General features: G+C 40.3%; 1 protein-coding gene across 1 annotated transcript; it reads right to left on the reverse strand.

Annotated features, from left to right (window-relative positions):
* Positions 1–831: 831 nt before the first annotated feature.
* RPL37 (ribosomal protein L37) lies at positions 832–3,410 on the reverse strand. The gene is made up of 4 exons (NM_001076699.1): positions 3,382–3,410; positions 2,607–2,742; positions 2,215–2,299; positions 832–943 (listed from the first exon to the last, which is right to left on the reverse strand). The coding sequence occupies exons 1-4, from the start codon at positions 3,382–3,384 to the stop codon at positions 874–876; spliced, it is 294 nt and encodes a 97-aa protein (NP_001070167.1). The 5' UTR covers positions 3,385–3,410; the 3' UTR covers positions 832–873.
* Positions 3,411–17,516: the final 14,106 nt, after the last annotated feature.

Below are 17,516 nucleotides of genomic sequence, written 5' to 3' on the forward strand. Positions count from 1 at the left end.
AAATCAACTGCAATGAGAACAGCCTCAGAAGCTTGAAGCATCACATGTTTTTCAGTTTCTATTATTGTCTCTGAAAGGCAGTATGAAAGTCCTGTAAAACCTTGCAGTAACTACTGCAATTCCCCAAACTTTCATAGTAGCACCTTATAATCACTTTCTTAGTGTGAGCTTGAATGCCAGTAACACACAATGTAGGGTAAAAATACATTTATCTGTAATTTTTATGTAACTTCAACCGACTACTGTCAGATATTAATTTATTATCTAAACATATCAGAGTTAACTCAGATCTGTGTGCAGCTTTCCACACCAACCCCATCAGGCCATTCAGGCAATTTTGTCCCACCCACAGCAGATCTCCAACCCCCTGTATCTGCAGTACACATGCTCCAGGCTTGGGAGCTTCTTTTTGCCCAAGAAGCAATGATCCACACACTAAGCAGCACCTCTGCAGGCTTTCCAGTACCACACAGCAGTAAATAAAGAACAGAAGTGGAAATCCCTCTTTCACTAACACCTCCCAAAACAGCACATAGAGCCATTTTAATAGCTACTATCTTCAAAACACAATTCTGGCTCTCCATGCTACAGCATACTGAGATCAAAGGCACACAGGGCAAATCCACAGTACCAATATTCCACTTCTCTAACAGGAGACATCCTTTGAGTAATATAGACAAGCCTCTTTTTCAGTTCAGTGCAAAGATTATGGTCCTACTAAATGAAGAGTAAAATGTTTTAAATTAATCAGTTCGGAATTTGTATTTTTAAGTATTTATGTATTTTCATGAATACTGCATTTCAGTGAAGTAAGTAAAAAAAGGTGACAGATTTTCTGGTTAAGACCATTTATTTTAACAAATAGATGAGTCTTTAAGATGAACTGGAGGCTGCAACAGCTGCTCTCTTGGGCTTCGGTGTCGTTCCCTCACGGAATCCGTTCCTGCAAGTAGAAATATCATTACCACTTTTTGAGAAGTTGATTCCTGCTCCAGGTTATTTTCTGTCACTCATGTTTTAGATGAAGCTCACTAGCTTTTTTCAATTTATCTCAGTAATGCACTGAAAACACTAGAGCTCACCCGTTCAGACCTTTTTAAAAAGAAACACATTGTTAATAATTGTCTTGAATAAGTAGTATGGTTTTTATTCTCTTCTGCTGAAGTAAATTTGAGTTCTTGAAACAGGAAGATTTCATTATCTGAGCAAACACTGCAAATATAGCTCACCTGCTGAAAGCATATCTTAGTTCACACTCCTTTTGATTAAAGAGGTCCTGTTTCTGAAGACTATTTCTTACAAAAATCCTCTGTGCCTCCAACCACACTTTCAGCCCTGAACTTGATTTTGGATGACATTTCTACTTGAGCAACACTCAGTGGAAAGCAAGCTACAACTGTACACTGGACTGGATGGTGTTTTATGGCTGCCATTTGGAAAAAAAACGAGCTAACCAAAACAAATTAACTGACCCTCAACCACTGAGGGACTGAGATCCCTCAACCCACGACTGAGACTTAGTCTCTTACCTTTTGCTAATGTAGCCAAGCTACATTTTTATGACAATACTCCTGAATTACATGATATTTTTCATATTGCCTTCTTGTGAGACCAGAAGTTACAGAATTCCATGGGACTCATACAAAATGGGAATCATACAACACGCCTACTACCTCCCAAGTACAACTCAAAGGCTTTATAGCAAGTCTTAGAAACTTGTAACTCAGGATCTGATGAAATATCTAATCAGTGCTGACTGAACTCCAAATGAAGAGAGGGACCATAAGTTATCCCTGTCCTGAACTTTTTCTGAGGGAGCAAATGGGGGCTGGAGTGCAGTCTGAGACTTATCTCTAGAACCTTTAGTGTAATCATCTATTTAATTGAATCACAAATAGACAAAATACCACACTAATAATTTTCAGATGTGAGCTTCTTACTACAGTAACATTTACGTTCTGTACTATCTTCATTTAGTATAAACATTGCAACTTTAAACACCCTTTGTCTTACCAGTAAGGTGTTTTTATTATCGAAGGATAAAATGCATACAACCATATAAAGCACATTATTTCATTACATATTTATGAAGACTGTACTCTGTTAAGTGGTATTAAAACAAAATAAAAATGTTAACTTTGAATGGTGAATTTTATCTTTAAGTGGTGTCTATGCAGGATTTCAAGCATGCTAGTCTGCAATAAAATGTTATACCTGAATCGACGGTAGACCTTTTTCAGGTGCCTCATGCGACCAGTACCAGTGGTGTTGCGTCTTTTAGCCTTTGCACTCCAGTTATCTAAAATATGTAGGTTACTGTTATTTACTTGCACCAAGTAATTTTGGTTCCATGTTACATTTGTATGGTACTATTATTCAAGATGACAAAGGAAAAAAAACCTGACTATAATTGAAATCAGTTTTTACGCACTAATAGTGCATATCACCCAGCATATAGTTAAACTATCATTAATTTGAACAAAGCTCCAAAATGAAAAATGATAAAACTGCAAAATGACAGTTTTCCTCCTTGACTGAAAAACAAATCAACGTACTGAAGAAACACGTTTTTATGAACTAGAGCCAGTTAAAAGTTTTTTACTTACACTTTCTCTTACGCTTAGCAGGGTAACCACATTTCCCACAAGTCGACTTTTGCAGATGGTATGCCTTGGACCCACATCGACGACACAGGGTGTGTGTCTTATTTCGTCGCTTACCAAATGACGACGTACCCTTCGTCTGAAAAACATTTCAAGACATAGAAATAACACGTCCAAGTCACAAAATCAAAAGAACAAGCCTCAAAAAACCGAGCACAAACCGAGCCGAGTAAACACGTCAGAGGCACATTCAACTCTGAACCACAACTCAGTTTTAACTATGAGCACCCTCCATTTTCAGGACCCGTTGCCGCCATTCGTTACGTGTCCCCGCCCCTGTGCTGAAGAAACCACGGAGCCACGGCACGTTTACACCGGCCCTCCTCTCCCCACACGCATTACCCTAAAGCAGCAAACCACTCTCTCCCGACGGAAAGTGACTCGCTTCACACGCAGCAGCCGTACACTCACCGCTAGTGACCGAAATCCCTCCTGATACGTTACCGCCCGGCTGCTCGGCCACAGCGGCAGCAGGTACGGAGCAGGAGACCACGGAGCGCCCGCGGCTCCACGCCGCACCACGGCCGCCCTGCCCGGCCCGGCGCGGCAGCCGCGCCCGCCGCCAGCCCCCGGCCAAAGCCCCGCCGCCTAGCCCGGCCGCGGCACGGCGCGGGGCCTCCCCCCGCGGCCCGGCCTGCCCCCGCGGCTCCCCGGCCTGGCGCGGCGGCGGATGGCGGCGGATGGCGGCGGATGGCCCGCGAGCGAGCCCAGCACTCACCATCTTCGCTGGCCGCCAGCACCAAAGAGGCCGCGCTCCGCCCCGCTTCCGCCACGGCCCCACGAGCGCTTCCGGCGCGGCCGCTTGGGCGGGCCCGGGCCGGGCTCAGCGTCACGGGGCGGGCGCGGAGCCCGGTGGGCGGCAGCAGCGCCGCGGGCACAGCGCGGCGTAGGTGGTGCAGCTCTGCGGCAGCGCGCTCGGTGACAGGCGAGTGCCTCAGCGCCAAGTCGTGACCCTGCGCACACCGACAGTCGAAATTCCTTTTACAGAACCACAGAATCACCAATTCTTGAAGAGATCTACAAGACCATACAATGCACCGGTCCGCCCAGCGCTACCCCTCTAAGCCCCTAAATCACATCACTCAAAGCCAGGCCCAGACGCCCTTTGAACGCTTCCAAGGAGAGCAATTCCACCACCTGTCGGGTAACCAATCCTTGGCCACCCGAGCAGCAACAAAATTTTTAACGTGAATCTCCCCTCTCTTAGTTGCACATCATTTTTTTTGTTGTCCTCTCTGTAAGCACAGTAGAAGAGACCGGCCCCCACCCCACTTTGAGGTGGTTGTAAACAGCAATAAGGTCTAATGTGTGAGTTTTAATGAGTGAAATTCAGGCACAGGGTTTAACTCCTGCCTGTAATACACAACTTTCAAAGTAAGCTGCCTTGAACAGTGGGCCCTCCTGTACTTTATCCATGTCCTCCCCCAGATCCCTCCAGGAGATCAAAAGTGGAGTCTGCCTGGCATCTCCACGAGTCTGCCTGAGAGGAAAAGCATTGCAATCGACATCATGGGCACAAAAAAGAAAAGTGGTCACAGCACCGAGCCTGAGTACAAGAAACATTTAGACATATGGCATCAGGACAATGCTCTAGACACATCATGTGTTTCCTGAGGCTGTCTTGTGCAGGGCCAAGATTTGGTTGGTGATCCCTGGGGTCCCTTCCAACTCAGCATATTCTGTGATTCTCTGAAAATCTGCTATTTAAGTTCTCACGTCCCTGCCTACTATGCATCTTCAGTAGACTTACAATCTCTACACAATTTTATCTTGAGAGAGTTAATTTCAGGGGAAATTGGAGTAATTTATGTATATCTTATTACCAGACCATTATCTTATCAAACAGAGGCAGAAATTGATGCTATAGCCAGTTTATTTATCTTTGATTGTAGAATTGGGTAACTTGAAAAAAACATGTCTTTTTCTGGTAAGCTTGATCTTAATCCTTGTTTACTGGTTAAAAATGCAGCTTTTCCCAAGTACAGCTGTCTGGGCCCACCAGAAGCCAACAAACTGTGAGCAACCCTCCCACTATGAATGAGTTGAACCCCTGTGACATGGAGCTCATTGATCAGAAAAAGGGGTAGTCCCATGGCACAGTCTCCAAATTAGTGAAGCTGTGTCTGACCTGCTGCATTTTCACTCCTGGACAAATCATGTTCTTATGATTGTCTAAATATTAATTTATCCTCACTTGTTTTGGAGTGTAGCGTCTTGTTGAATTCTTTTGGCGCTAATTTATATAATCAGAGGCCTTTGACCTCTGGTAATGTTGAGGAATGGGGGAAAAAGCCATCTTGACCCAAAAAGGTGTGGCTTAGGCTATTCACTCAGTTCTCTCATTTTGGGGTGGCAATTTCTCTTTCTGAAATACCAGAAATCTTTTCCTGTATTCATTTTACCTCACATGAAATCTAGACATTTACTCCATCCATGGTCCTGCAGTAGTTAAAAAGGAGATATTTGTTCCAAATGGTAAATCATCCCATCTTAAATTAGGTGTCTGAAGTAGGGTGATCGTTGGAAGGAAACCTTCTTCCATGAAGGGTTCATTCCTTCTTCTACCTAGAGAAGACTAGGAAGACCCCTTAAGCTGGGCACATAGGTAGCTGAATTTAGGTAAAACTAATTTTACCCTGAATTGACTCAACAAAGAGTCAATTTTATAGCAATTCTGTCTTCATTAACAGAAATCAAAAGAGAAATCACAGTGTTCTATGGATGAAATGCTCCAAACAAACCACTTACATGGTATGAATACATCCTACAGGCTGAACTGGAGTCATATTTCTCCCAGCAACCTTGCTATGTGCCTTTTATCTAGTGCCTCCTTTGCTCTTTCTTTCTCACTAAATCTCAGAAATCTGGAAGATGGCATGGACGTTGGACGGGTGCCATGGCAACAGCCTCCAAAGGAATTCTGTTGTTTTGGCTGCCTGCAAGAATATGCAGGAATTATTTCTGTCCTTTGTGGGATAAAAATAATCTTTTTCATTTACATGTCTTCAAACTTGTTCAGAAAGAAAGATTGTTGCTATCATCATGCATTTGTATTTAGTATTCGGGAATATTTTTAGGGTAGAGAATGGGCAGAGCTGTGGCTGACCCAGTACTGTTCCAGAAGGTCTTAGCCTGTGTGAAGCATACAGAGGAGAACAGAGTTCATTGCCTATTGCTCAGAACCCACAGGCTGCTGCTGAATGGCACCAGTCTAAATTCAGCACTAATTCACACTGCTTCTTTGTTGCATAGAAAGTAATCCAAAATTTAGAAGGTGGCATGTATGAATTTCAGAACTGTCTTTTTGATGTAGGAAACCGGAGTCTGTCACTGCAGCTGTTATCCCATCACAGCTTCCATACAACAATTTTGGTCCAGACAAGTTTGCTGATGGAAAAAATCCTTTGTTGTGCCTGAATACAGTGATCCTATTAATCTTCTAGGTTAGGGTTTATTGAGTACCATGTTCTGCACAATGTTCCACAGCCTGGCTGATCTGGTTGGAGTTAAAACACTGCAGTAAAAAAATAGATATGCCTTTAGAAATAAGCCTTAGAGTTAAGTCTAGTTCAAAGACCAGAACCAGAACTACCTAGGCAAAGAGAGGAAAGGGTATGTGAGCAGCAAATAACCCCAGTGGCATTTGTTTTCTTGGGTTTGATGTCATGCTACCACATCACACCATCACTGGGGTGCAGTACAGCCAGACACACCCTGTGTGTGACAAAAAACAGAGAAGTTGAACTGGTTTTACTGAACTTGAATTGCTGAAAGGACTAGTGTATGACAAATGAGCAACTGATATCCAAGCAAATTCTGTCTAATGTCATCATATGGCATCGCTTGTTTGTGCACCCTTGGGTGCTTCTGTAGCATCCTTTACTCAAGCAGGGATGAGTTAAAGGGATGAGAATAGTGAAAATTCAACCTTTATATATAGATGTTTGAAACTAGTCAGCACTAAATATTATCTTCAATTATCTTCAGTGGTGCAGACAAACTGAAGTCTTTATTTCTTAGTGTGCTCTCATAGATCAAAGGCATGCCTTTCGGTATCCTCCTGAATATCAAACACTTTAACAAAGGTAACAGCATTTCAGGAATCCTACAGGAAAACTGAGGAATTCAAGGGCAACATTTTCATAAGGGTTGGTTTTGTTGCCTTTGTGTCTTGTTATCATCCTGATTTGCAGAGGTAAATATCTCAGTTGGAATTAGTGGGGGAGACACTGGTTATTTGTTACCTAGCAAGCAGAAGCAGCATAGCTACATCTGTATAATATCCAGATTCTTCAGTTTGAAAACTTTTGTATGTGAGTTTGAACCAGAAGCATTGGTCACCACAAGATGACAGTAGAGTTCAAGTGAAACCTTTCTACTAAACAACTCAGTAAAAACTCTCAAACAGTAACAGTACGTTAGGTTAATAAATTGAAATATTAATGAATGCTATCTGTACAGTTCTTACATCTTTATGACAATAACAGAAAATTTTAGCAAACAGCAGTGTTTATGAATCAGCCTGTTGTATCCTGCTAAGAAGCTAATAAACATAATAGAAAAGTCTTTCTATTTGTTTAAGATGAAAATGAATACAAGAAAATGAAACAGCTGACATTAACTTCTGAAATTGCTTGTTAAAATATAGCGGAAGGGATGAAAAGATTTTAACGACTCAATATTTTTAAATTACATTTCTATGGCAGCCTTCCAGTACCTAAAGGATGCTTACAAGTAGGATTACAAGGGAGACATTTTACAAGGGCATGCAGGGGTAGGACACAGGGGGATGGCCTTAAGCTGAAGAAAGGCAGGTTAGGTTTAGGTATTAGTAAGAAATTATTTCCTATCAGGGCAGAGATGCACTGGGAGAGGTTGCCCAGAGAAGCTGTGTGTGTCCCATCCATGTAAGTGTTCAATACTAGGCTGGATGGAGTCGATCTAGTAGAACGTGTCCCTGACTGTGGCAGGGGTGGGTGGAACAAGATGATCTCTAAGGTCCCTTCCAGTGCAAATCATTCTGTTATTCTATTGCCACTCCTCAGCATCAGAGAGAGAGATTAGATAGTAGCCTTCAGATCACCTTGGGAATAGCAGTAATACTTGTGCATACTCCTGCATAGCAGAAGCATGACTATCATCACAAACATAGCAGGAAGAGCTCCCCGCCCATTTCCTCAGCTGCCTTTAACCTTTATCTTAGAGTAGTTGCAGGGGAGATCCTGGTTTCTTCCCCACTAGAAACCACAGTAGAAACTTTCCTGTGCCATCTGCCAGGGAACAGGGAGAGCATACCTCTTCTCAGCAGCGGTAGGGACAAGTCTGGGACATACCTGCTACACAGTGCAAAAGAATTCAGAAGATTCAGAATTTTAAATGACCCTATTTTCTTTTTGTTTTGTTTGGTTTTTTTTTTAATTTAGTTCTGATTTTGTTTAGTTTTGATTATTTTTTCTTTCTGTTTAATGCTTATGCTTAGATACAGTACAGAGTTGTAGGGCTTTGTTGCACCAAATTCTCAGAGGGGGTTTCACTGTTTGCAGAGGTGCTTGCATGGCAGTTTAGGCTGAGCACCAAACAGGGTGCATAAGAGAAGTTCCTTTACAAGTTCCTTTACAAGGTAACAACTATTTACTTCTCAGTTCTATAACAACAAAATATTCTCGTTACCATTATTTTGATAAAAAACAACCTTTCTTGATCTTGTCTTATTTGACACTGTTGTCTTAAAATTTTGTTGCATTATTAATGCACAAATGTATGCACACACAAGCCTGGGGCAAAATTTTCATTGGAGAGGTACAAAAAGCATTTGAGCTACCACCATCTGGTATTGCAGTATGAATCACATTCCAGGTGGAAATGCCTACTTCTAACCACATGCCTCTTACATTGCAGCAGAATATATTTTAGTGAATTGTGAGGAAAATGTTTCTATCAGTACAGGCTGCAAAGTACTAGACTTAATTTTCCTTCTGATGGTTCTGGAATTTTTGAGAAAAGGCTGGTCAAATGGTTTTCTGAAATGGCATAGATTTGATGGATCTTGTAGTGGGAAGGCAAATAAGTTGGATGACCTTCTGAGGTTTCTTCCAGCTGTACTTTTGTCATGCTGTGATTTCATAAAAGGCCTGTAACTGTAGAGACATAACTGTATCTCTAATCTCTAAGGCTGTCATTTTCTCAGAAAAATGCATTAGACCAATTTTATACTTGGAAAAAAAAAGGTCAGATCTTCATTAATTCTACTTTCAAATTTTGTCTACTTTTCTCATAGTGGTGGCTCTTTTTTTGTGGTGGCTGGCCAAATAAGTATTCTGTCCCCTTTCTTACATGCCCACTGACAGCCTTTCATTTTAAGCATCCATCCTTTTCCCATCTTATGTAAGTCTCTGACTTGCATTTTTGGAGTTATTCTGAAGCACATTAACCCAAAAGATTTATTCTTGAAAAAGATTTATTTTTGAAAAGCAAATGTTACCTAGTCATGATCCTGAGATTAGCTCAGTAGGTCGGATCATGATGCTAATAATACCAAGGTTGTGGTTTTGTTCCCTGTATGGGCCTGTATGGGATAAGAGCTGGGCTCGATCATCCTTGTGGGTCCTTTCTAACTCAGAATATTCTGTGATACTTGTGTGTATCTTTCTGTGCAGACACATACACAGATGGTACACACTTAGCTCTTCTAAAAATGTTTTCTTTCCTTTCTTTTGTACTAAAAAAATATCAAAACTTGTCTCACTTATAGCTAGACACAGCCTATACCTAAGACCAGGCATTATGGTTGAAATTTGCTAACTTGGAAGTGGAATGTCTAAACATTACTTACAATGTCAGTTCTTCTATACTTCCAAATGTTCTGTATGAATGATACATGGGCATAATCTTTGGAAAAATACAGTATCAACTGGCTAGGAAAAAAGCATCTCTTTCCTGCAGAGTGTTGGGAGTAAATGTCTGAATATTTTACCCTCTCAATTTTCTCACTTTTTAAATGGAATTAAATGCTTGGGTACTTACATAAATGCTGGGCTAGGTATGTCTCCCGTATTACATTTCCTCCTTGTGTTTCTCAGCTATGTTATAAGTGCATATATGAATGACTATCTTTCATAATAATCTGATTTTACTAAATGTGAATGATTTTACTTCTCACCATCCATTCCTTAGAACATGGCTTGATATTCTCTTCCTGGAAATCATGGAGAAACACAGAGACATGCCTTTTTAAACTGCTTTCTGTCTCCCAGGGTAAGCAGGTAATTCAGTTTTACAGGATTCATCCAGGTTTGGCTCCCTGTTAGTGTTAAAAGAACTGGTACAGCATATGGTAAATTTTCAAATTTTATTACAATTAGAAGTATCAACCTATGTGAGTAAATGCAAAGTTGTGCACAAATTGTAAGATATATGATTTTCTTTTGGAAAAATCCATTTCTCACAGATATTTATTGTTTATAAGTTTCAAGTTTTACTTTCAATCTAATACTCAGGAAGAAGGGTAAGTGTCTACAGTTAAGTGGAAAGTCAAAGATAGGGCATTGAAGAAAATTGGGGCACTCATACTTGATCTGAAAACCAGCAAATTTAGCCTAATATATTAGTTGTGTGTATATGTATTTACTTTATCTTATATCTCACTTCAGGAATCCTAAAGAATTTACATTTTTCTTGCTCTAGGACTACTACAAATTATTGCTTTCCCTGGTTATCCTGTCCCTTCTCTAGAAATAAAGTATAAAACAAAAGTATAAAAGTATAAAAAACTGTCACTAGCTTAACACTCTTTACCTTGTATGAATTTGTGGGGGTTGCTTTTAATTTTTGCATGTGAAACACAAGCTGTAAAAAAAAAAAAAAGGCTTTGCAGTGGAACAGATACATTTAAGTTTTATGTTTACTGAAGATAAAGGCTTATTCCTAAGTTCACTTTCCTTTTTCAAAATCACTGTTGCATTTTATTATTTTCACTGGCTGAGAACATTCCCTAAGTACAAATGAATTGCTAACAAAGGTCAGCTCAACTTTGCAGTTACAAATGCTATCTTCTGTTTATTCTGGAATGTTTTCCCTGTACCAGGCATTTTCAGATTTGCATTTACTGGAACTGAGGCATACTGGCTCCATCAGGGAATTCCCCTAACACCCATGTACAATTTCCCTCTTACACTAATTCGCATTACCAAAAATAGAGGACAAGATAGTGGCTAACCTTATTAGTGTGTGTAAAGAGGACACAGAAAAGAAATGGAGCTTTTTGAAGGTAAAATGGAACTTACAATCCTGTGGCCACAGGACCTAGATAGACTAACACACCTAGCATGGACACCTTTCAGAGGATGCAAGGCAAACTCAACTTCCCTGGCAGATGGTGGAGAATATGCCAATATGTACAGATTTGGCTTATCCCTTTAGTTAGTCCTTGTTAACTAATTGTGCAGTTTTTAGCAGAGCTTGAATATATGTTAGGAAGATATGTAGCCAAAAAAGTACCTGCTCAAAAAGGGAAAAATGTCTGAGAAAATGATGCACTGTGTAAAGGTCACAAAACTGTGACAAGTCTAAGCCTACTTATATTATTTTAACAGCAGAATAAATATGGTAGCCCTCCAAGTAACAATATCGGTAATTTACTTTTTCTGCTCTGTGTCTCGACCATTTTACAAGTTTGTAATTGACCTCAGTGCAAAACTGACCACCAACCTTTCTCAGGGTCCCTTTCTCATGGATGACACATGCTTTTACATGGAAGTATTTCCCTGTCCTGGTGTCCCAGCTTAAAGCCCGCTTTCAGCAACTGAGCCCCATGCATCTGCTTGCTCACACCACAGCAGTGGGATTGAGGAGAGAACTGGAAGGGTGAAAGTCTGTGATGTCATGGGATCAGATAAAGAGGGTTTAACAGGGGAATTGCTGTGCAAACAAGCAAAGCTAAATAAGGAATTCTTTCACTGCTGCACATGATCAGGTAGATGTTCAGCCATCTCCAGGAGAGCAGAGCCCCATCACACATAATGGCTATGTCTTGTGAAGACAAACATCATCACTCCAAATGTCCCCCAGTACCACCTTCTTCTCCCCTCTTTATGTACTGAGCATGATGTCATATGGTCTGGAATATCCCTTGGGTTGGCTCTCCCAGCTGTGCTTCTTCCCAATTAACCATAAGGCCCAGCTTCCTCACCAGCAAGGCAGTAGGAAAAGTAGAAAAGGCCTTGACTGTATGCAATCCTGATCAGCAATAATAAAAACACCTCTGTATTGTCAACCCTTTGTCCAGCACAAATCCAAAACAGCCCTGTACTAGCCACTGTGAAAAAAATTAACTCTACCCCAGCAAAAACAGCACACCCACTTTCATTACTGTCTCAGAAGACGAAATATGTATTCACCAAAAAATGGGCAGAATTGTGTACCTCTCTTGCCATGAGGCCCTACAAATGATGAATCAGGAGGCTTCCTTGTCTGTTGCTATCACAAACCTTATATTTTACATTCTCTCTTTGGAATTTTCAGTATTTATCTCATTTTTTAAAAATATAATTTATAAAAATCTCAAAGGTATTTGCTAGTTCTGAAAAGTTTGGAGATTGCTGTTTGCTGAATACTTTTTTATAGGTTTTAGAAGTTCTACAGAACCTCCACCTATATTAGAAACACCATACTTTTGATTACTTTCATGATGGTCTTTCAACCAAATAAGCACAGAATGGGTTGTCTTCTCAGGCTAAGTGGAGACAAGTCCAATCTCCAGAAATGAAGTTTCTTTCAGAGGTGTTTAGTGATATAGTCTCCACTCTCAGATAAAACATTTCCTATTTATATAACTCCAACCAATCAAAACTGTTACATAAAATAATTGGATGGCTGGATAGGAAGAGGTTTTCTGAGAATTTTATATCTGGAAATAAAAAAGCATGTCTTTAGTATGGTCACAGTGACCCTGTGCTTCAGTCCTGCTCCTTTTAACTGAACTGCAAGTACAGACAGAAATCAGAATAACTCACTACACTTATAAGCTTGTTGTCGAAAAAATAGAAAATGTTGGGCACATCTAAACTTCTCTGGTCTCGGGTGAATCTCTGCAACTGCATTATCCCTTTTTTATTACTGGTATGTGTTTTCAATTGATGGTGGTTGTATGCATAGCCAATCCAGAATGTGGGTGAGCCAGAGTCAAGGCTATGTCAATTCTATTTCTACACAATGCACTACATCTCTGTTGCCTCTATGAAAGTTTGCAAAACCTTACTTTATCTGTTGAACTTTTTTTCCAGATGGAAGATATCCATAAAAGCTTATTCCAGGAAGTTTCACAGTAGTAGTTAGTGTTAGTTACTGACTTCTCAAGTAAGCTGAGAAAATGAAAATGAATTTCAGATGGTCCTAAAAATGCTGTAGTTCAAAAAGATATCCTAATAAGATGTGTTTCTTTGAAGTCCTGCCTTCATTTTGTTCCCCAACTCTCCTTTATAGGAAAGGAGACTTTGTTCTGCTTATTGGAAAACATTTTTAGGGTTTTAATTTCAAGATACTTGTTTCAGAGGGAGACTAATGGACTTTGATGAAAGATTTTGTTCAATGTTTGGTGCTTGAGGGATTTTACCTTTTCAGCTAGTTACAATAATATGTCTAGAATATATTCACTGATACAGAAAGAACCAGAAATATAAAAGCATGGGCAAGGTTGCTAATGGTTGATATGTGACATTCTATTCACTCTACAGAGAAATCAGAAGGAGATGATATTTTAAAAAGCACAAAGACCTCAGGCCAGAAGAGATCTGGATTATCAGTGTGAGATACTGCTTTCTCAGTATATAAAGCACCTCATGAATTTATTAAACTGTAGGATTTAAACTTAGAGTAAACAATGTAGAAAAATAATGGGAAAAATCAACAAAAAGTAAAATCATTGGATTCTTTTGAAAAATTGGTTTTGTTTGGGCCTGAGGTGTAATTGCTTAGAACAGGGTCTGCAGTCCTCCCTGTAGTTTAACCTCTAATACATACCTTTATACACTGTGTGTAGTTCTGTGTCACTGTTAACCCAAATGGAATAATACTTTCACTCTAGCCTGTTTCATGTGACTCTTCCTGTGTTAGCATATTTAAAGTGCTAAAATCATGATACCAGCCCTTTGTTTCATTAAATTTATCTGCTTTATGTAGGTGTGCTGTTGCTGTATACATGAGAGCCTATGGATCTTCTGTAGGCACAGTACTTCTGCACACAGCTGGCAGGTGAGCTTTCAGAAAAATTTGTGTAGAAGCCCTTCACCCCTGTGAGCTCTGTGGACAAGATTTTCAGGCTGAGAAGGACTAAGAGTGGATCCAAGCTCCCAACCCTTGGTGATGAAGACCATTGAAAATCCCTCTCATGTTTTCTAGCCATACTTTCTTTGCTGTCATCTCCCCAGACAGATGGTCTGAATCTGAGCAGTTTTTGTCAGCCTGAAGGTAGAATGTCTCAGGGAGGCAAGTATCAGTAACAGTAACAATGAAAGATAAATATTCACGTTCAATGAACAGCTAAATCGGGCCTGTCTAGGCAACTGATCGCTAGGTATATGCGCATTTGGATGGCACAGTCCTGTCCAGGGGAGCCTCTTGAAGCAGTGAGCACTATCTGCTAGTCTAGGATAAGCAGAAACCAGAAGAGTTTGTGCAAGGGGGTGGTTCACTGGCACTTGAGAAGATGCAGTGGCTAGCTGCATCAGCAAACAGAAGGTTCTCCTCTTGCCCTCCTTATTTTCCTACTTTCCACCTCCTTTGTCCCATCTCTCTTTTCTGTGACTGTGTATGTTTTTACCCTCTCCATGGGTCTGTTGCTCACTGGATCTTTCTGGGAGAAGACCTAACTCAAAAACAGCTCAAACACACTCAGATTTTTTTTTCCCCCTGGATTGATTTTCTGCTATTATGATAAATTAAACTGGCTCAGAGAGGACTGAAGTGTGCCAAAGCCAGCATCAGACATGCAGAAGAAGCAAGCACATGATGTTGATTGTGAATAAAAGCAGGCAAAGATGTGGAAAAAACAGAACAGTAACTCAACTTTGGGCAGATTCAAGCTGCAGTGTTTATTCACCATGTCTTTTGTCTAAGATCAGAACATAACTCTAAAGAATAGTAATTATTTGTTTGCCCAGGGATGACCTTTGTGTACATACAGCCTGAAATGTCTGTGCTCTGGACAAGTCTCATGTATTGCCAGTATACTACTAAAGCTCTCTGAGTCTTGAATCCTAATAACTTGAGCTCTTTTGTTCTAACCCAGTTCTTTCAAACCAGAACCCTCACAGCCCTTGTTTGTTTGGTGTAGCTACTGCAGCATACAAATTCCAGTATCTAAGGCAATATCCTTCTACAAGGTCCCCTGAGAGAGAATCATTTGCATTAAAGTTAGCACAGCAGTAATGTTATTTGACATATTTCATGGAGACACATCCCAAGGCATTGTCATTAATCCCTGAAATGCAGCAAATACATTAAAAGCAAAACAGGCAATTGAAAAGCTTTAAAAAAAGAAAGCGAGATTGCCTTAGCATACAGAAACAAATACAAAAACTCTCTCAAGTCAATTTCACAATTCAAAACCATAATAACAGGATGTTCTTTCTCCACTCAATTGTCATTGGAACTTTGGCATTTGCAGTAGTCATAGAGCAGACTGTCTTTAGGGCTGTAATACATAATGAACTTGGACAATGAAGACACGAGACTATTTAAAGCTTGGTAAACTATTGAGTAACCTTAGCATCAATCCTATAAAAGGCCAGAAGTCTACAGGGAAATATCATTGATATCATTATATTCTGGCTGACCTTAGTGTGAAGTAGAATACAGACAATAACATTTCAGGCTGTCTCTAGACCAGGCAGGATATCATTAGCCCAGCAAATGAAGCATTGCATTAATCACTCCTGTGCTAGGACTATCATTTTATGGAAGACAAAAAGCGCCCTGGCTTATGGCTAACCCTCTGTGTCTCTTAAACTACTCCACTTTTAATCCCCTAAAATATAGTTTTTGATTTTAAAAAATTTATTTATTTTATTCATTTGAAAGGTTTATTTATTAACACACTGAAGAAATGTTTAGCAAGAACCGAAAGTTGCTGATAAGACAGTAAAATGGTTACTAGATTGATGCCATTTTCACAAACAGTAAGGGAAAATAAGCTTCCACCTCTCTGTAAATTGCTCTCTGACCTGTACTACCCTGCCATAAGGGGAAGTCATTGGGGAGCTCCCCAATCAGGCCTTTTATTATAATTGATGTTATTGTAGAACTGCATGTTCGTCAATTTGAGACTGTACTAGGTGTTGCACAGTCACAAAATTCAAGTGTGAGTAGATGTTTATGCTGCTGCATATTGCCTTAAGTGTCGATAACACACACAAAAAAAGTAAGAAACTATATAAATGGTTCAGATCTTCAATGCTAAGTAGAAAAAAGCTGATGTAAATACCCTATGAATCAGCCATTCCCAGTCCCTCTGCCCTAGAGAAGAGACTGAACACCCATCCACTGCAAAGCAGTGAAGTGCCATGGGGCCTGTGGACTTGCAGTCCTAGGAGCAGCACAAATCTAGCTCTATCCTCCCTCTGGTTTGCACCATGTTGCTTCAGGTTCTTCGTTTTTCCTACTCTGAAGAGTAGGAAAAACTGTGTAGCAGCACGTGGCTGGGCCTGAGGTGATGGGGGAGGGAAGAGACAAAGAGAGGAGCAGGGACTCCCGGAGGAAGTTCCAGGAGGAGAGGGGAAGATCCAAGAGAACGTCCAGCCCCCCGGAGAGCCTTTATCAAAGGGGGCTCCAAGGTGGGCTGGAACAGGACCTGGGCCAATGGGGTCACAGACACCTGATGGTTCAGGGGAGGGTTACAGGTGTGGGGTGAACCATACATTCTGGGGGGTGAGATGGAACAGTCCATTTGGCTTTTGGACCCCTCTGTAGGTGAGGGTTATTGTCCAGCCAGTAGGGGGCGTTATATTCGTCCTGGCTGTACTATTGTGGATCTTAATCATATTTATCTACCCTTCCCAACATGGTCCTATTCCCAAAGAACAGAAGATAAAATAATTTGGTTGAAATACCTGAAAATGTGTACTAAAAGGACTATTAGACAGCATCTGCCAGAGTAACATTTTTGTCTTGCTGAAATACTTTTTGTAGGAAGATAGTCTATCAATATAAACTCATTTGAATATAATACTGGTATGAGGAATGATTTGACTACCTATTAATTGAGACGAGATCCCTACCAACACTCACACCATTTTTGCTAGCTCTACTTGTCCTTGTTTATATTTATTTGCATGTTTTCTTGGGGCCAAATTACAATATATCTTGGTCTTAAGGGTTATTATAACTAATGATATACTTACAAAAAGTGAAATTGCTATCTAAGCCATTAAAACAGCTGACTGAAAGATTAAGACATATATCTGGATAGATGAAATATTCTTTGCAGTTCCTGTATTATGGGCCAGCTATTTAATGTCTTAACTCAGTTTTAATAATTTCATTTGTAGGCAAATAATCACTGTCAATGTTGCACGAATTTGTCATAAACTAAATAGAATCATGAGGATTTTGATGAAAAGCAATAAAATATGTACAGAAGTGTTGAAAGTCTGTGAATTACATTATCAAAGAGATTCATAGTTGCTAAACCTGAAAAATCCTAAAGACAGGCTCTAGCTCATCAAAATTGGCTCTAAGTGTGGACATAGGCATGTCTCACGTGAGTGGAATAGAGTGACCCAAGATCTAGGCATCTTCTTAAGGAAAGCAGAGCATGTCGACTGAGTGCAGGGCTTAGAACTCACCATATTGTGATGCTAT

Source organism: Taeniopygia guttata, chromosome Z (genome assembly GCF_048771995.1).
Source record: "Taeniopygia guttata chromosome Z, bTaeGut7.mat, whole genome shotgun sequence".
NCBI lineage: Eukaryota > Metazoa > Chordata > Aves > Passeriformes > Estrildidae > Taeniopygia > Taeniopygia guttata.

Coding starts and splice junctions, on each gene's coding strand:
- RPL37 (NM_001076699.1), bottom strand. Junction 2,300..2,606: donor TGCTAAGCGTAAGAGAAAGT/GTAAGTAAAAAA, acceptor TACATATTTTAG/ATAACTGGAGTGCAAAGGCT. Junction 944..2,214: donor AAGGTCTACCGTCGATTCAG/GTATAACATTTT, acceptor TTCTACTTGCAG/GAACGGATTCCGTGAGGGAA.